General features: G+C 36.0%; 1 protein-coding gene across 7 annotated transcripts in view; it reads left to right on the top strand.

Moving 5' to 3' along the window:
• The window catches only part of LOC128208118 (uncharacterized), a 45,469-nt gene that overhangs the window by 1,302 nt on the left and 22,753 nt on the right, over positions 1–21,414 (top strand). For 2 of the 7 annotated variants that reach the window (XM_052911470.1, XM_052911469.1), the window contains exons 2-4: positions 7,042–7,206; positions 8,890–8,919; positions 17,277–17,386. In XM_052911470.1, coding sequence (XP_052767430.1) covers positions 7,141–7,206; positions 8,890–8,919; positions 17,277–17,386 — 206 coding nt within the window. In that variant the 5' untranslated portion in view covers positions 7,042–7,140. Of the gene's footprint in view, positions 1–394; positions 704–7,041; positions 7,207–8,889; positions 8,920–9,943; positions 10,186–11,431; positions 12,012–17,276; positions 17,387–18,793; positions 18,905–21,414 lie in introns of those variants that run through there. The other 5 variants (XM_052911468.1, XM_052911471.1, XM_052911466.1 and 2 more) reach the window with 5 other exon arrangements.

The following is a 21,414-nucleotide window of genomic DNA, read 5'->3' on the forward strand; positions in this document are numbered from 1 at the left end:
AGTCAAGAGGTGAAATATTTTAAACAAAAAGGTGAATATTTTGATATGGCAGATATTTTTACATTGACAGCTGGCTAACTCTTATATAAGGATTTTTCATTATTTGTCAGTATTTGCAAGATATGATTTGCTCTTTATAAGCTAAATATATGTAGTCTTGTCTGTGTATTTTTTCACAGATATATCTTGGGTGATGTTTATATCATCTATTCATTCTTTGTGAAAACCTATCAATCAGTTCAATGGTAATCTACAAACAAACAAAACTGTAGCTATATAGGATATGTTATAACAGTTTGTTCTCTCAAACAGTTAAAGTTTGTGGTTAATTCATTGGATTGATTTTGTTCAACAGTTTAAAGTTATGTTCCGCTTCAATATACATCACATTAAGTGAAAATTTATTTTGTTAAGGTCAATTGAAGCTTATGGAAGCGGTATAATTTTTCCTTTCATTGAACTTGTTAAATTGGACACCTCTATTCACTAATACTGGATAATAAAAAAGCTGGAAGCTCATAAATGCTGGCCGTTTCCCATTGAGTGGTGACCCAGGTGTGTGTGGAATGTCCTGGGCTGGCAACTGTGGGGATAACACTTGACCACTAGACATGAAGTTTTCCCTAACATTTTAGGATAACTGGAAGAATTTTCTTAAAATTGCTTGATCTTATAGAACACTCTAATGGAGGATCATTCAATGGTATGTTTCACTGTCCTTTGTGTGTATCCAATCTGTTTGTAATGTATGCTTGACTTTCAGTATTAACATTGTATCTTCCTGTCAGTGATACTTTCATCTCGACTGTGTTTTGCTCCATTGTTATGTTAAAACCAGTCAACTGCCTAACACAAACCTCATTCATGTTTATGCTAATGTAGTTGTCTTCATGATTATACAGGCAAAACAATCAGGACCTGGGCTCAGCTTGAATTTGTTGCAACTGTTTTAACATGGTGTTTTTCTGCTTTAATTAACTGGATCTTGTTAAGTTAGATGTTCCTGTCGAGAATTTATGTAATGAAGTCATGTCTCAACCCATGTACATTTGTATTAGTCCAGGGTGTGTGGATCGAGGGCATCTGTATCATATAAGAAGCTTGTAATTGTTTACATTAGCAGCTGTGAAAGGTAAACAGATCATGGTGGATGCCTCATGGCCTGTTATTCCTCTAACACCTGGTCAGAGACTGTTTGTGTTCAGGCTTAGGATCAGTTGACCAGACATAATGTCCTCCCTAAACAACCAATGGTGGATGTTCCAACATGAAGGAAAGATTGACGGGGCTTGCTGCTGGAAGACAATAGCTCTTTAGTTGGGGACAGGAGGGGGCCAGATGTTGGCTTTGTACTGAAGGAAAAAAAGGGAGGAGAAATTTGAAGTGTCATTGTGTTCAGATTCTCAATCTGATAACTATTATGTTTTGAGGAAAAGGGTGTCCTAATTGTTTCATTTGCCATGATTTAACTGTCTACAGTGGTGATTTTTTTTGTAAAACAAGTGAATTTGGAACAACTGGAGAAAAAAGTCTGAATTATCAACATTTTATTGGAATGATACATTCTTCAAAGAAAAGAATCTGTCTGGGTAGCATACATCAATCAGTAGGTGTGGTTTTAGACTATATGCTGGTACAGATAGCATTTTAATTGTTCTATCTGGCATAATCTTCTGGCTTCAATTGCAGATCTCTGGTTTCTTTTAAAATTATCTCTCTCGTTTATGTTTATATTTGTTTAAGCATCTTTGTTATTGAAAATTAATTGCCTGGTTTATGCTTCACATTTTATAGATTACAGTAGTCAAGAACAAGCATGTCTTTGGCAATATTGCTGATGTTTATTTATGTTCAGGGGAAATTAAGACATATTGCTGTTGTTTTTTCACGCAATGCTTTGCTGTGCAGTGTTGTATATAGTTGTGGTGGTATGTTTGGTGATGATCTGCTGTGCAGTGTTGTTTGTAGTTGTGGTGGTATGTTTGGTGGTGATCTGCTGTGCAATGTTGTATGTAATTGTGTAGGTATGTTTGGTGATGATCTGCTGTGCAGTGTTGTATGTAATTGTGTAGGTATGTTTGGTGATAATCTGCTGTGCAGTGTTGTATGTAATTGTGTAGGTATGTTTGGTGATGATCTGCTGTGCATTGTTGTATGTAGTTGTGGTGGTATGTTTGGTGATGATCTGCTGTGCAGTGTTGTATGTAGTTGTGGTGGTATGTTTGGTGATGATCTGCTGTGCATTGTTGTATGTAGTTGTGGTGGTATGTTTGGTGATGATCTGCTGTGCATTGTGGTATGTAGTTGTGGTGGTATGTTTGGTGATGATCTGCTGTGCATTGTTGTATGTAGTTGTGGTGGTATGTTTGGTGATGATCTGCTGTGCATTGTTGTATATAGTTGTGGTGGTATGTTTGGTGATGATCTGCTGTGCATTGTTGTATGTAGTTGTGGTGGTATGTTTGGTGATGATCTGCTGTGCATTGTGGTATGTAGTTGTGGTGGTATGTTTGGTGATGATCTGCTGTGCATTGTTGTATGTAGTTGTGGTGGTATGTTTGGTGATGATCTGCTGTGCATTGTTGTATGTAGTTGTGGTGGTATGTTTGGTGATGATCTGCTGTGCATTGTTGTATATAGTTGTGGTGGTATGTTTGGTGATGATCTGCTGTGCATTGTTGTATGTAGTTGTGGTGGTATGTTTGGTGATGATCTGCTGTGCATTGTTGTATGTAGTTGTGGTGGTATGTTTGGTGATGATCTGCTGTGCATTGTTGTATATAGTTGTGGTGGTATGTTTGGTGATGATCTGCTGTGCATTGTTGTATGTAGTTGTGGTGGTATGTTTGGTGATGATTTCAGGTGTGATGTGTCAAACCTGCACTAATTACCTTGTCAGGCCAGATTTGTCATTTATCTGCTGAGGATGCCCTTGGGCGGATTTTGACTGTTTTGACATTGATAGTTCACATGTAGTTGTATTCTACATCATTTTGCATTATTTCATTACAGTTCTGGGATTATGTTTGTATGGAAGTTATGATCTACTTCTGTTTTAAATATATTTGTGTATCAGTGATTTTAAATATGTTGGATCTGAGAAATGGATTCAAACAATAAACAGGTCATAGCATTACTAGTGACAGGGATATTTCCATAAATTAATTTTCAGTTTTTATTGAGTTCATTTAATCACTTTCCATTGTCACGGCCTCTCAACGCCAGCTCCACCACTTTACGGTGGTGCAAAGAAAAAGAGCTGTCGACACTTCCGTGGTGGAGCTGTGCCCTATGTTTACATGAACAAACATGAGTATGATTTATATATTATTTGATAATTTCATTTAACGGATATATTTCGAAAATCGGAGAATGTGGTACCGTGTAAGAACACTATTACTGTAGGCTGGTTACATTTCGTTTCAAAATTGTGCAAACTGTGGTGTCAGGAGCTTTTCTCCCGAATCGGACTTGTGCATATTTTGAGATCTGATTGCATAGCAAGTACATTTTGGTCCTTACACACCCCGTAATAACATTCTCACGCATGCAAACATAACTGTTATGTATAGTACCTATGCCGGAACACAACAAAACTGATAAGCACCTATTAAAAAGGAAAAATGCACAAATTTATAAAAGTGGTGGCGCTGTTGCCCTAGTGGTGGCGCTATCGAGTATGTTTTGCGCTTGAAGTAATATAAAAAGTAAACGCTTTTGGAATGAATACAACAGTTGCTATGTTTATCATTCATTGAACATTATGGTTGTTATGCATACTACTTGCGGAAACAAAACTCTACGCGAACTACCTTAACCTTACTGAAAACTATTTCGAAAAACAAATGGCTAGGTGCTGTTAATTTTACAATATAACTATAATTATCTATCATGTATGTCCGGTTATGAGAGAGGTATTCTTGCATACCGGACGTGTGTTTCCAGTCATTTGACCAATGCTGGGAAAACGCATCTTACACCACCATGTAAGATGAGTTATGCGCAACAACGCGCTACTTCTTTATTCTTTTATTGTATGGTTGATGAAAATTACATTATTTCATTTCAATAAAGCGCAATCAATTATATAAGTATGCAATTCATTAAAATATATAATGAATACTCGTAAAAACGCGATTAAAATAGTTACTATTTGACATCAAAAGTGATTTAAAAGTACTGCGCTTTATGACGTCAGTAAACAATGTTTCACGCACTTTTTGGTAAAATGTACAAAAGTGTGTTTTCTACCTCAATTCTTCCACAAATTGATAATTTTAGATATGCAAGAAAAAAAATCATGTTTTTCCGGTCCGGATCGAAAAATCCGTCCTTCGGCCACGCTGTGTGGCCGGTAACTCGGCAAACCTCGTTACCGGCTTACGCGCGTGCTCTCGGGTCGGATTTTTCTATCCGTACCGGACACACATGATAGATACTTATAGTTATATTGTAAAATTAACAGCACCTAGCCATTTGTTTTCGAAATAGTTTTCAGTAAGGTTTGGGTAATTTGCGTAGAGTTTTGTTTCCGCAAGTAGTATGCATAACCAGCATAATGTTCAATGAATGATAAACATAGCAACTGTTGTATTCATTCCAAAAGCGTTTACTTTTATATTACTTCAAGCGCAAAACATACTCGATAGCGCCACCACTAGGGCAACAGCGCCACCACTTTTATAAATTTGTGCATTTTTCCTTTTTAAGAAGTGCTTATCAGTTTAGTTGTGTTCCGGCATAGGTACTATACATAACAGTTATGTTCGCATGCGTGAGAATGTTATTACGGGGTGTGTAAGTACCGAAATGTACTTGCTATGCAATCAGATCTCAAAATATGCACAAGTCTGATTCGGGAGAAAAGCTCCTGACACCACAGTTTGCACAATATTGAAACAAAATAGTAACCAGCCTACAGTAGAAGTGTTCTTACACGGTACCACATTCTCCGATTTTCGAAATATGTCCGTTAAATGAAATTATCAAATAAAATATAAATCATACTCACGTTTTTTCATGTAAACATAGGGCACAGCTCCACCACGGAAGTGTCGACAGCTCTTTTTCTTTGCACCACTGTAAAGTGGTGGAGCTGGCGTTTAGAGGCCGTGATTGTGTCTATCCTACTATGTTAGGTTTTGGAATTGAGTGTGTTAATAATATTTACTTGACTTTCAGTAGCATTGTATCTTCAGTCAGTGACACTTGAGATAAACATGTTGCAAACCTTGAGAAAAACAAAAATCCATTTCCACCTAGACTAGGGCATTGGTCCAGCAGGCCATCCATCAATGTCAATATGGGCATTCACCCCTGAACATGCTGTGGATTTGAATGGCTTATATAAAGTCTGTAGGAACCATTATTGTGGTTGAATGACTTCCAGGAAAGCCTTTAGGTATTCTAGCTGTGACTGACTCCCAGGAGAACCTTTAGGTATTGTTACTGTGGCAGACTGACATCCAGGAGATCCTTTAGGTATTGTTACTGTGGCAGACTGACTCCCAGGAGATCCTTTAGGTATTGTTACTGTTGCAGACTGACTCCCAGGAGATCCTTTAAGTATTGTTACTGTGGCAGACTGACTCCCAGGAGACCCTTTAGGTATTGTTACTGTGGCAGACTGACTCCCAGGAGACCCTTTAGGTATTGTTACTGTGGCAGACTAACTTCCAGGAGACCCTTTAGGTATTGTTACTGTGGCAGACTGACTCCCAGGAGATCCTTTAGGTATTGTTACTGTGGCAGACTGACTCCCAGGAGATCCTTTAGGTATTGTTACTGTGGCAGATTGACTCCCAGGAGACCCTTTAGGTATATACTGTGGCAGACTGACTCCCAGGAGATCCTTTAGGTATTGTTACTGTGGCAGACTGACTCCCAGGAGATCCTTTAGGTATTGTTACTGTGGCAGACTAACTCCCAGGAGAGCTCTTTATAGGTACTGTTGCTGTGGATAACTGACTCCCAGAAGAGCCTTTTGGTGTTGCTCCTGTTGGTGACTGTCTCCCAGGAGATTTTTATGAAGTGTTGCTGTGGCAGACTGACTCCCAGGAGAGCCTTTATGTATTGTATCTGTGGGTGACTGACTCCCAGGAGAGCCTTTAGTATTGTTACTGTGGGTGATGACTCCCAGGATAGTCTGTAAGTGATGCTACTCTGGATTGTCTGATGCTCTAGGAAGTTTTTCCAGTCAAATACCATTACAGAGCTAATTGTTATTTAGGTATAGTGCAGTATCTTGGTGTAGTTTTAAAATCACAACCCTACAGTTTAAGAAAACATCCCGGAATTGCCAACTTGATTACAAAGATTATAGATTGATGGATTCTTAAAGAGGTATTTATCTCCAGTTGATTGTCTACAGAACTTAACTGCACAGATTAAACCCTGAGAATCTAACAGTGCACTCAATTAAACAGCGGCTTATTTTCATTTTTCTCACTAAGTCCCCATAAAGTGAAGTCTATGGACTTATTATTGCAGGTATGCCTGGAAAAATGAAAATAAATCATGGCATATTGGTTTGGGCTTTGATTGATCTTAACAGTTAGATCAAAAGAATCTCTCTCCACAAGGCATCAGTGGGTGACCCTGCACCCTCCCGGGCTGTAATAAATTGTGATGAAAGTGTTTTAGAGTTCAGGAATGGTGCTGGAAATAGTTCTTACTGTTGGAAGCAGTTTTTGCCTCTATTCCTGCATAGATGAAGTGCATTGAACAGGGGAGTGCAGCTGCACAGCTGCTGTGGATGTGTGGCATGGCTAATATAATGGGGAAACCAGGAAGTTTCCTGGAACCAAGCTGACTGCTGCATCACTTACTTCCAAGATTGAGCGCTTCTTCTAATTACTAATGTGATCAATCATATACAGCAAGTGGAATCAAAATAAAGTGCAGATATATGTGTTGACTTTATTTATTATAGGTTGTACCGACATCATGTTTGTATTTTTGTTGAAAGTATTCCCTGGACTTTGATCATTTTCGTTTATTAATTAGAAAACTTCTCTTACATGTTCATTCACTTGATTGCAGGACTGACTGCTAGATGAGACATGGATATTGTGACGGCTGTACTGATGTAGTGGCAAATAATCTAAAGACCAGACATTGTGAAAGCCAGTGCTTGTGGACATGGATATAAGACCAGTAAAAGTTCGGGGACATGGAAACGATGACAACAGGTCGTCTTACTACATGGTGAGTGAAATAATACAAATAAAAATTAAAGAGCTCTTCCTGAAATAAAATTATCTTAAGTTAAAGGGAGTTTAATAGTAAGAGTTTTAACAAATATGATTTGTTTTTTATCAAAAACAGATAAATCAAGGGAGATAACTACTAGAGGTATTGGTTATACTTATTGCACAATTATCCTTGAAAAGCAGTCAAGTTGTTTACAAGCAATTGAGTAGTTGAAATTCTATAGAATATATTTGACATTTTTATACTGAAAGGAGACCGGGCATTCAATGCATTTTATAGTCTATTCAACACATGCCTTTGAATCACTTGAAAGAAAGTTTAATGTTTGGTAAAAATCTGGTTTTAAATCGAATTTTCTGCTTATTATGACTTAAAGTAATCAGTTTTTTACTTAATGACTTGTTAATTCAATTTCACAGGTATATTAGCAGTTTTTGCCATTCAGCGCTTAAGCATGTCTGGATCTAAGATACACTTGATATTCTCTAGTCGCTATTCAAATATTTGATTTATGTTAGCGAACACCAAAGGTCTCTAATTATTTGTAATTACAATAATTTCGACGCAAATACAGGAATAGAATATATTGTTTGTAAAGTGTCTGGACTAAGAAAAAAACATTTGCGGAAGAAAATAGGAAATTGCGTTTTAGCTGTATTTATGGAATGAACCTGTTAACTTCATATTTAATACGAAGGAACCAGACTTAAAATACATATATCACAAACCAGGCCCTAACTTCTTTTCATGTCACCATGTGCTTGACTGAGCGAATAATTAAAGCACCAATTAAGACTATTACATTCCTGCTATTGAAGTTATTCAATTTCTTGCTGAAGATAATTTTGTAAAAGACATGAGTGGTGATTATCTGGTTTTAACAAACAGCATGACAGTCTATAGGACAACATTTATGTAAAAAACAACAAAAACAGCCAGCATCAATTTTTTTTTCAAGAGTATTGTTGATTTTCTTTTCCAAAATGATGTGTCTGCAAATATGGTAACCCCAGGATTGACGTTACAGCTTGATATCGAATCTTTAAGGGACCCGCTTTATCTCCGAGTTCTCATCTGACCTTGTTTCTTGTCTAACCTTAAATATCGCTATCTTTTGTCCCACTATCAGCTGCACAGTTAAGAAAATGAAATAATTGCATTTTGAGGTAATTTTGAATGGTACCAAGTCTGTTTGTGAAAATTCCATTGTCAACCAAATCGGAAAGTGGATCTGTAGTTATTCAAGTTTTAAAGTTATTTATGTTCAAATGAAAAGAGATAGGGGTATATCTTATTTTAAAAATTCAGCGAGTGAAAATGGATGTTGACTTTTTAAACAGTTACAGTGTTACATTTTTATGTAAATTGCGTTTTATAGAGATTAAAATGGCATGTTATATGACCTGGCTTAATTTCAACAATTTTATATTTTGAATGGAATGATACATGTTCAGTATTCTATTCAGTTTACGTAATCGCAGTGTTTGCTTAAGACTTGTTTGAAGTTATCACATTGTAAAGAACGCTATTGCTGTGGGGAGACTTTGATGTTTGCCCTTACAATTACATTATGATTTTGAGAGTAGACAAAATGATTACAAGTGGAATTAGTTTAGATCATAAGACCTGTGTGGTGTAATTGTCTGTAATAATTGCACGATCATGACTCTTTTTAAGTACACATTTGACCAGTGGGAATTTGAGAAGGTAAGACATTGAACGCAGTGTTTTTTGCCATTACCCATTTTGTCAAAGGGAAAGTTTTTGTCAATATTTGCACATCTCAATTGCATTTCAAACATCTGCATTAAGGATTGGAACATGGATTTGCTCTACATCATTCTCACTGTTTTTGCTTATTGTGTCTGATTTCTGAAGTCAAATGTTTGTTCCCAATTGATGCAGTTGTAATCCCAAGGTGATACTCCACTAATTCTATCCGCACTATTAGATAACCCAAAAGACAATTTTTTCGAAATTATTATTTATATGGTTTTGCTGTATAATTGAGTATGTTCAAATATGGGTAACAGTTCTTTTCTGCAATTTCTTATTATAGAAGGATGGTACCTAGCACTTTTATATTAATCTGTTTTGCCTTTTGAAATTATTCATGGACTCGTATTCCTACTACATATACTTTGAATTCATAAAAAGTTTACACCTATTTAAAATTGGCAAAAAGTATTGACTGTCAAGGTAATTTCCAGCTTTAACTACATGAAGGACACCAATGTTTATTTGTCATTCTAATTTAAAAACCACAAGATTAATTAGTCTGTCTTTTATTGAGAAAACCTCCATTCAAACATCATGCAGTACTGGATACGATATGAAAGTGATTTCTCCAGAGACAGATTAAGGTGTAGGTTGTCATTTCCGCTCCTTACACATGATTAGTTTGCGGTGACAATCAATTCTAGACTCACTGTAATTCTTACGTAACTGACTTGCAATCAGTGCAGCTGTTTAATTTGTACCGAAACTGAAAAATGCCTCTGTTATATATAAGGGCATACAGCATATCATGTTTCAAAGTGATAATTTTTTCTCTACTTGTTAATTTGCATAAATCTTTTCCTTATTTCTTTTGCAATTTTAAAAAGTTGACTTGTGATTCTAATTAATGATATTTTAGTTAACTCTTAATTGGATTTAAAGGATAATGATTAATGTATGTTAAAAAATATAGGTTTGTCATGCAGTAAAATATGACATTTTAGAGGTAAATCTCAAACCAATGTTTGTTATGACTGTTTTCATAAATAGCGCTGACAAAGCACTGGTATAAATACTGAAATTATTGTGCACAATGGGCTCAGTCAGTCAGCTAGCATTGTGACAAGAGTGCATGGAATGGCCTTGTCTAAGGGAAAAAAGTTTGGTGCAGCGCTACGGGGCCTGTGTTGTGGGCGTGTTCGACGGTGTGACAGCGTGGACAGTGTGGAGGAGGACTGGAACCTCATCATACAGGTACACGAGGGGGGATGGAGGGGGGGGGGGTGGCATCAAGGGTTGTTGGTTGTAGAGGAGATGAGTTTAAGATAAATGGAGGGGGTATGACAGTAAGGAGGAGGACTGACAGTTACACAAGAGGACAGGGTTGGGTCAGGTCCCTGATGTAGCAGGATAAAGGGGGTGAGGGGGGGAGGGGTCGGAGCTCATGGGGTTGGAGTAGGAGCATGATGTAGCAGGATAGGGGGGTTGATAGCTTGATAGCTCATGGGGTTGGGGTTGATATAAAGATGGGGTGTATGTGTGTGGTATAGATCAACAGTGGAGGGGTATGACCGCACTTAGGACCATAAATAATCTTAAGGTACTATATGGTGAGAAGGGATGGGGTGGAGATTGATGGAGTAGGGTTAGATGGTATGAGGGTGTCTTTCAGTTGCAGCATAGAAAGACATTGTATGGGGTGATGTAGGTTTGTTTATAGAACTAATGTGGTCTTAATAGAAGAGTCAACTTAAGAGTTTTAATTGGACTAGAGTCAGAAATGAACATAATGGATCAACACGATGTTTTAAGTAGATACGAGCAAGTCTGTTCTTATAAAAGATATTATGCTTGATGTGAAAAATGAAATAAAAAGATCTATGATAAACAATATTTGGTTACAACATAGTGGTTTAAATGTTGCGCAATATGTCAAAATGCTATTTTTATGACCAGATCATGGCATTATTGTTTTTGGGGAATTTTAAGGAGTGTTTTAACCAGGAAATGATACCTCAAAGAAATAGTTTTAGTATTATGACTATTATTTATCACCTGCTTGAAATTACATGCTCATGGAGCGTAGTGTTAAAGAAAATTGCATTATATTATATCATTGTCACGGTTTGTATCCTGTAATGATTATTCATAATTTATGAATAGGGTAGAATTAATGTAATGCTTATACAGGATAACGCACACCGGTGAGTTTTAGGGCCTATTCTGATGCAACATCGGATATTCGCGGTAAATTATCGGTATAAAGTACCAGGGTTAACGATGATGGTTTTGATGATGGTATTCTAAACATAATTGAGTATGAGCATTGCACTACATGATGACATTTATATTGCAGTCCTCTACCCTCCCACTGTATGGTAACAATGTGATGGTATCACTCTCTAGACAATTATCAGGTGTCCTCGTATCGGGTTACATGGTGCTCCTCAAGTCAGTCACAGCAAATATTGCTACCAAACCAGTCAGTGTGGGACACTAGTTGTATGAATTATGAATATATTTATCAGACAATAAGGACAACATTTATGGCAGTATTGACGAAACTGTTTGTTGCATCATTTTTGCGGAGTTATTTGCTGTTTAGGTTTTCATTGCTGCTCATGTAGAAATTGTTGGAGCTAAGAGGGATCCCACATATATGACCCCTGTGTGTAGAATTGTGCTCAGACTTAAGTGTTTCCTCCATATAAGGGTGTACTTATGAGTGGCGACAGGTGGTTTGTGTGAGAGATCGAGGACCAACCCTGGTGGCTTGTGGACCGTGTTCCCGTATCCCCACATGATATTGAAGTGCATCATGACTGTGCTCAACCATTAGAATGGATTTACAGCCCCGTATTCTGATGATAAAACATTTCAGCTAATGCATAGATAGGTTTTTGAAACCAGACAAACATTGATGTAAAATGAGACATGTCATAATGCAAAAACAAACACAATGCACATAGGAATTTGGGCTTGAGTTCTGAGGTGCTGGCCCACAGTTGGTTCTATTACTCCAAGTTTGGACATTAAACCTCACACACCTGTCAGGAATTATGGATCCAGAGTTGGAACAGGTATGCTTGTACTTGTATTGTTTTCTGCACTGCAATTTCCATTTCACTTCATGCATTTTTGAGTGTTGGAAGTGGCAACTTATATCAGTATTTTTGCTGCTCCAATTTCTTAATAGCTGAAAGGCAAATCTTAAAGCTTACATGCATATCTATTTTGGGCCCAAATTGCATTTTGTTTGGGAAGTAGGAATTAAACAAAATTCTGTAATAGTTTACTGGTATTTGTTGTAGAATGTCTGCATGATTCAAGGCACCTGTTAATTCTGAGGGACAAGATTTTCTGGATATGTGTTTTTATCAAGAATTTACAATCTTATCCAAGATCATTAAATAACAATCTGTCTAGAAACTTCAGGAATAAACCTATCAATCAAATGTTGTGGATAACTGCATTGTGAAGATATTTTTCCATGCAAGTATACTCCTCAAACAGAATTCACCATTCAACTTACTGGTATTTTAATCAGAAATGTTATTGATATTTGTTTCCAGAAATTTATTTCCTGCAGAAAATTGCGTCCTGCTTTCTAGTTTACATTTGATATGATGCATGACGTGAAACAATGCACAGCTGAGGTCCTGGGTTTGAACCATTCACTCTATTATCTATATATTGATTAAGCTTTGCTTTTGGCACATAATGAATAATTATTTTTATTCATTGTGCTCTCAATAATGAACTTGCCTTCTCTTGTATTTAAAGCCTTAAGGAATCTGACCCACAAAACAGCTAGTTCTCATTCAACTTTGGTATAATTTGAAAGGTATTTTCCCGCTGATAACTAATATGTAAAATAATTGACCAAAAGTACATCAAACATTAGATTATAACAGTTCCTATATTTGCTCTGCATTTCAACGTAAATGATATACTTAGCAATCTTTGAATGCATTAGAAAAGTGATAAGTTATATTATTTTAGTAGATGTTTTACATTTTCTTTTTCTGCAAATAAAATGATACCAAAATGATACGGGGTCACCAGTCATCCAAGATTCACATATTTGTGGGTTGTATACCTTAAAGTGCAGTTGTCAGGTAGTCTGAGTTATCTGATAAAGGGGGCCATGTAGTATCTTCAGCAGACTGTTGGTTGCTCCCATTGAAACAGTGACCTGAGCAGGACAGCAGCGGTTGGGATAATGGAGATTAAACAGATAATGTAGCGATATAACATGATATAACATTTCTTTTATTATTACTATCATTCATTGATAAAAATGTAAACCATCCGATGATGATGATGATGAAGTTGAGTTTTTCAATGGTAGCAAATGCAGTAACTTCCTCCTGGAGTGGTGGTGAACGACATCCAGACGCCCAGACAACATGAATGTTTGGTCAGGGATTATACAAACACCTCACTCTGGTTTGAAAGTCATGCTGCCCCTTGTTCTCACAGGTTGATTTGTACTGCACTGAAAAACAAATACAATATAGTATTTCCCCACCCAAATTATTACGGTTATGATTCTTGGTCTGGCTCAGAAACATACAAAAGAGTCTGTCCTGATTTGATGAAAGTTATATTACCATAAAACATGTTGTATTATATTGACATCTTAATTAATATACCTTTTGAAGTACTTGGTCATTTTCCTCAACAAATCAAATGAAATCATTTACTATGGGGGTAATTGAATTCGGTTTTCATTGCAAGAATGGTAAAAACTTTGGCCGAAAAGGTAAACCATACAAAGCAAACATTATCTTAGACCAGACAACAAGGAGGGCCTTTCTCTGGCTGGAGAAATATGCAATGTCATGAGCATTAATTGAATGATTTTTCAAGACTCTCATTTGAGATTTGGCTTTTGTATGAACAGGAGAAGTAGCAATGTAATGAAATAAATACTACTGTCTGAGAGTGTCACCTCATGGCAGTAAGAGCTGGATTCAGGCATGATCTCAAGATAAGATGGCTTTGATCCTCCTGCCATTACAGTTTGGAAGTTGTTTTACAAGAGATACTATCATTGTTATTTATTTTATATAAATGGAAGTCATATAGCAAGTTGATGGTCTATGTTTCCTCCCAAGATAGTGGTTGGTTCTCATTTCAGCAATTTATAACATCAGAGGCAAGGAGTTGCCCAGAAATGTCATAATACCCTCCTCTATGGAATAAGATGTTAGACATTTGGTCAATATAGGTTGTTTTACAATACCACGCCTGACTAAAACATTGAAGGCATTTTGATTAGGCGGAAAATTGAACATGCAGGCTGATGAGAACCACATCTGGCATCCGCTGCAGGCTTGTTCACCATGTCTACCTGGGCTGCAGCAGATTTTGTCTGCCATCATACACATGGACTTATAGCTGATCCGAGTTCTACCTGAATTGTATCAACAACGTTTGTCAGTCACACGTTACATAATTACAAATATATGCATTGAACATGTCATCATATAGCATGAACTATGGGGATTTTGCAAGTTTAATTTAGGATCTAGCTGGCTAATAGGGAAATGAATCGCAGGAACAAGGCACTAACTCCGCTGGCAGCAGACTTCCAGGATGTTTCTGTTGCCGTCTGATTGTTCTGTAGTTGAAGTGCTCTCTTTGTTTGATTATCATAAGTGCTTTCCTTTTATTGTTTTCACCTCGAGGAAAACAATTAGTTTATTGAAGAAGGGATGGTTTAATCTGCTTCTGAAGTGGCACTTTGTCAGTGTTAATATATCAGATTTAAAACACATCGTCTAAAACTGTCTACAGAGGTAGCTGAATCATATGAAAGTGGTGCAGATGTTCATTAAGAATTAGAAGAAAATGTAAGAAATGTCTTATAAATAGCATCAAGCAATTTACATTGTATTAACTTGCATTTAGTAGAGTGGGTACTACGTATATTTCTTAAGGAACTGCACATTGCAATATTTCCTTATTTGTTCTTCACACTGTTCTGTAAGGCAAACCATGGATCCATTCTTAACCAGCCAACTTGGCAATGCTGTGACAAGATTGGCATACTGGGGGAAACCCTAGTCTACTCAACAGATGGGATGTAGACAGAAACTGGGCCGTGCTTTTTGGCATTTCACCTTGGAGCTGCTGACAGCCTTGAACACTCGTTTAGAACGTAGGGATAATGCATGCAGGAAAACTGGCAGTTGCAACACATTCAACCCAAGTTTATTTCACTAAAAAAAAAAAGAGGAAACATTGGTTTATTTAACAAATGCCTTCACAGTAAAACTTTGCTCTACTGCCACAGTTATTTTGAAAGATTTATTGGACATCCAGCTGATAACTTTATATAGCAGCTATTTGCACCCATGACACAAATGCTCCTTTGTACTTGTACACCCTTAAAAGTTTCCCCTTAATTAGATTCCTATCTGCTTTAAAAAGTGCAAGAGGGTGCAAACAAGTTTTGTGGTTACCTCTCAAATTGTGTTTCTTCAGCTGGTTTATTTTGTATACATAAACTTTCTCTTATGAGAAATTTATTGTTTATATTACAAAATTGTGTAGATAATTGTTTCCGAATCTGAAACATTATAGTCATGACATTGTTAATGAAGCGGGTGTTTACAAAAGCATTAACCACATGCATTGCTGCATTTACTGCGATCTTTTTTCTCCATCAACTCCTTGAAATGGGGGAGAAAATATGTTCGTTTTTTTACTGAAAGTCACAGATTTTAGCAGAAAACTCTTATGATGGCAGCCTCCATGCATTCTTGTCAAAGTTTTTACAGATATCTGGCAAGCCTGCAATATTCTGCGAAGTTCCTAATGTCTTTTCACGGCTGTCTGCTGGAGGTGGCAAGCCTGAAATGTTCTGCTGTGTTCCTAATGTCTTCTCATGTCTGTCTGCTGGAGGTGGGAACTTGTTGACATGCTTGCCACTGAATGATATCATTTAAGTTAACCAAAAGTGACCTTGTATATAAAAAAACAAAGAAAAATAGCATTTAAAGTATTTTGATGTTAGTTGCAATATTGCAACATTTAGAGGTAATGTATGCTTTTAAACTCTTTTTGGTTCAAACAAATTCATAAATCAATTAATGATTAATCAATCATTTAAAAAAAGGCATTCCAATGAGAGGACATAGTGTGCCTTGACATGATGGATGATTATGGTCAGGAAACCAACATGTACTTTGTACTAGAACATTCAGTGGTGTGAGGTTTTGTTTAATAACAGTTTGGTCGTCACCAAGTCTTACTAGAGCGACCATTAACCACATCTCGCATGACAGAATGCTATTCCCCCAAAGTTACTTTTTGTCTCAGCATATCACCCGCCTTGTCATTAGATAGTGATCATTTTCACTGTCTTACACATTGTTGCTGGCAAAATATAAAGACAGAGGAGATTTATGGCAAAAGGCGAACCATGATATGTAGTCTGATATTAGTTATTAGCCGGCTGGAAGTCTCTCTGACTTTGTGACAAACAGGTTGGATATTGTGTAATGATTTATATATTTAGAATAAATTGTGGTAATGTCCTTGTGTTTTTTTTTATTTAATATTGGTGATATCCTGTTCCTTTCTTGACTTTTCTATATCTATGGCTGACGGAACAAAGGCATTGACAACCTTTGCATTGTTGTCATTTTAAACAACATTTTTTAGTTAATTGACATTAAAACTGACAGAAGTGTAAATCGATGTTAAATTCGTGTCTGTAATCATTATCCAATAATTATGTTTCTGAGATCATAAAAACTTTTTTAGTATACAAATGGTTTAAACACATCCTGTTCCAATGAAAACCCAATGAAAACATAATACTTTTATGGACTTGCATGTATTATTGTATATCACAGGTGCATGGAGAATAAAAAACAACATCATTTTTATTATGATACAGTAAATTATATTGCTATAGGCAGAATAGCCTGTGATAGCCAGAAGATGACAAACAACGGCCATTAGCCAAATATTATTTATTTCCTCATGAATGGGATAAATCATTGTCGTTGTTAATGCACTAAAATGTTTCTCTAATTTCTGCCTAATTTGTTTCTATATGATACTTTGAAATCTGCACAATATTTCTTATTTAATGCACCTCTTAAACTGCATAATTTATTTCAATGCTATCAGGAGGTAGATGTTTGCAAAATAAAAAAAATCTTGCAAATTGAAGTGCATGCATAACAGTACTAAATGAATGAATGTCAAAAAAGTTCAGAGATTTCTTAAGGTATATTTATTATGTAATTTGATTCCTTACAAAACTTAAATACCAAAATGTCTATGTATAAAACTGAAGGAGCCATTTATTTCTTGTATATTTTTAGATGTTGAACAACATCACCAATGACCTTGACCTTCTGCTGTCAGAGTTTTGTGATCCTCTGGACCCCGGAGAGCCCCCGCCTATCAAGAATAAGCCCATGCGCACAAAAAGGTAGGTTGTTATTGATAGGAGGTTGGTTATTATCATGACAGAATGCTAGTTCCAACTGTTTCTGCTGACTCCTTTTACTTATAAGTGAAGATAAGTGTTAAGTTGCAAAGACGTTTAAGCAGTAGTTTCATTTGAGAAGAGAACTGGATGGGTATCTTTGGTGTCTGATACTTTTCAATAGCATTTAAATGTCATTCGGATTAAATACAAAATCTGAAGACTTCACAATTTAAGAGTGCTTATCAAATAAGTCCCCAAATTTCTATATTCTTTCAAATGCCGAACTATTGTTTGTAAACGAAGTGGACTATAAAAAATTTCATTCGGTCTGCATTAATTCTTCTTTTGAGTTTCTTTTGGCTTTAAAAATACTTAATTATTTGGATGAACGTTCCCTCCTGTATATCCTCTCTGATTTGTCTTGGTTGGAACTTTTCTTTGTAGAATAACTTGGTTTGATTGGTTAAAATTGTTGTTTTTATTTTTGGCGCCAACTCAAATTTTCTTTATCATATTTCCCTATTTATCATCATTCTGTATTTTGTTTGACAACGGATCACATCGTTTAATTAAGAAAAAAATAATAGGTGATTGCATGTAATTAAGGGGTTATAGGAGATTGCAAGTACTGCTTTGAAAAAAATAACTTGGACAAATTTGTCTGTCTGGGTCCGTGCAAATTTGTGTCTCCGATTCAGTGCAAATTATAAGTAATGCAGTATAAGCTTTCATGAATTTTAAGCAACAGTTACTGAGAGTTCCATAAGCTCTGGTGGAAAGCTGAAAATGAAACGAGCACTCCTAAAATTGGCATTAATGTCTCTTATGGGAGAAATGTTTGGTTTATTGTGAACATTTATGTGATGCTGTACACCCTAGGCTATATTGCTAGAGAAAACCATGTGCTAACATGCAACGATATAGCTGGATAGGTGCTCTCATGGCGCGACTCCCTCATTATTTGTTGGGGACGATTTTTGTACTTCTCCTGCTTTAAGCCTATATTTCCTCATGTTTTGTTAAATTTGCAGTTTTAGGTTTTACAAATGTTTTATGGCACTTTGAAATATTATGCCCAAACTGAGCATGACTTTCCATTTTAATACTGAATTATATTTTCTACGTAACATTTCAATGAGAAGACTATCATATAACATACCTTAAATAGGTATCATTAACTAATGTACTATCTTATAGCCATTACATCTTTTATACCAAATAAACACATTGGTTGATGGCGTAAATGTTACACTTGATGTGTATGTAGTGGGTTACATTTATCTTAATGTCATTTGTATGAAATGCTGAATCTGAATCTTGTGAACAAAACTATTTCTTTTGTTGTAAATTGTGCAGTTTGGAATGTTGGAGCCATTTACTAACTGATAGTCAAGCACTGGCATTCATGTTCCGTATTTGTCATAATTGGGAGAAAGTCTTAAGAAGCTAGTGGAAACATTTTGACAAGGGAAAACATTAATATGCATTAAAATGGATTCGCATGGATCATCTTATCTGGTAATTTATTTATCATAAACTTTGGTCTTTCTTTGGCATGATTTATAAGACTGCATGAAATATGTATCTTCAGTAGGGTAATGAAATGATGTTTTAAGTAAATGATAAAGAAAAGACTTGATGAAAAGATGGGGTACTTTTCTATTCATTACCTGTTTTTTTTCTGTTGTGGTAATTATATAGTGATGACTTTGATATGTTTTGATGTGGTATAAGTATTTCATGACCATGGCAAAATATTGTATTATCCCATTCACTGCATTATCACATATTATTACGCCTCACACACTGCATTCATCCTGGAATAGGAAAAAACATTTACGTAGATTGTGGTTTGATTGCTTCCCAGAGGCCATAGTTTAGCTCTGTTTGTCGCCAATTACAGATCACTTATTGATGTCACTTTTGTACTTTGATCATACTTTCTTATATAGATGATACGATGGTACCTTTTTTCATACAAGGCCGTTTTTCCCTTTTGCACTGACTCCTCCATGTATACATAGATATACATAATTAACTATAGTATATTTTGTACATCAAAGTCAGTTGTCATTGTGACTAACTGAGGTTTAATTGATGTGTTTGCTCTGGACACTTGCTGTCATGGAAGGTGATAAATATTGAACACTTTCTTGATGTAGGTCATAAATCATCACCTGTACTTTTCATATTAATTATGATACTCCACGGTCATTGGTCAGTCAACCTAAAGGGATCAGATTCTCAAACATCTGATTTCTTACCACTGACATTATTTCTATGATTGGAGTTTTGCCCCCACCTTATCAGTATGGTATCCCTCTAAAACATTTGTTTTGCATAAGAAATTGTGTCTTAAGTGTATGTTTGCATTTACTAAGCTGTTCAGTGTTAATTTTAGGTTACATGATGGATAGATATTGACATATTAATGAGAGTTTTATTTTGAAAATCAATTACTAATCACTTTTGTAAAGATTGTCTTGACTGTGATTTGGTTTAAGTTTCACCTGAACCGATTCAACACAAAGACGACGTGACAGAGGCGGTTGATGGAAGCTTTGTAAGGCCAGAATGACTGGCTTGTTTAAGACATCCAGGGTATCACCTATCTCCTTGTTAAAACACCCAATGGTTTTCGCAATGTCATGTTTTTCCATCCAATTTTCATCGATTTTTATTTGGATTTTTTCTGACTTAGGTCGAGGTGTAAAGTAAATGAATTTCAATTTCTCATGTTTTTCGATCATCTGTTGGGAATCTAACAATCTTCTGTCAGCATGTTGTAACTGAGTAGTCCTAATTCTGCTGAGTCTTAAGGTTGTTGGATTGATTGTTTCAAGGTGATTTACCGCTGGTCAGTGTATGCAGCCATATATGTATGTTTTCCTTGCTGATTAGAAATGTCAGCTGCTGATATCTTTAATCACTCCTGCCATTATAACCCACTTATTAGGACAGTGTTAAACTCCACCAGTATGTTGATAATTATGTTCACAAAATGTACTGTATTTACAGAGGCTATCAGTTATTGCTGTATATATCTGAAGATCCGGCCCAGGAGACCTTTGATCTCTTGTTTACAGTTTAGATAGTAATTAACTCCCGGGGTGATCATGCCACCTATACTGTGTGATTAGCCCTCTTATGGTCATATAAAATCTGTTTGTTAAGATCATTTCATTTATCATCATGTTCAATTTGCTCCCATAACGGGAGTTTTCATCAGCCCCTTCTACCCTGATTGTGACTGTTAAGCACTATTCGAACCAATTCAGCCACTGCATCAAAGTTTCCATCTCCTATGACTCCATGTATTGTGATTGTCTTGTTGAAAATTTCCTTGCAAACAGAGATCTGTCATTCATTATTTTAAAATTTCATTAAAGCGACCTGTTGAAAATAGCCAGAAGCTGTCTCGGTGAATAGCGTAACTATCAACACACTTGCAATTAATGATACATTTGCTATTGTGACTTACTGAAATTTGTTAACTCATTATGTGGGATAAGTGTACATTAAAAATTCATTTAATTTGAGGATGGGACGACTTTTGTGTAAGACTCTAGGGCAGAAAGTAATTTGTTGAAAATGTTCATTCGAAATGTGTCAGTATTTAAAAACTGGGTCTTATGTTTCTAGATACTTAAATTTGTATTTATAAAGGTGATTCTAAATAAATTGCTAGAAAAAGACAGTGTTGCTTGGCAACATTTCATAACAGAGTAGGCATTTGCAGAAGTGTCTGTAGTGAATGACATGGTGACAGGGTTTTGTGTGGATAAATTCTCACAATTATTTATTTTATTTAGGTTGTGTTTCAAATGACATCTATGTGATTATTAAAGTGTGAAATGTATGAATGCAGCAAGTGTGGATTAAATGTATTGAAGTAATTTAATTAGACAAAAATTGGAATGAAATCAGGCTGTTTTTCTTACAAAGGATGGTTTCATGTCAGGTAATATTATTGTGCTCGATTCTTTTGCTTTCATAACGTCAGGCTGTTATTTTTTTAATGGGTCTTT

Source organism: Mya arenaria, chromosome 11 (genome assembly GCF_026914265.1).
Source record: "Mya arenaria isolate MELC-2E11 chromosome 11, ASM2691426v1".
Taxonomy (NCBI): domain Eukaryota; kingdom Metazoa; phylum Mollusca; class Bivalvia; order Myida; family Myidae; genus Mya; species Mya arenaria.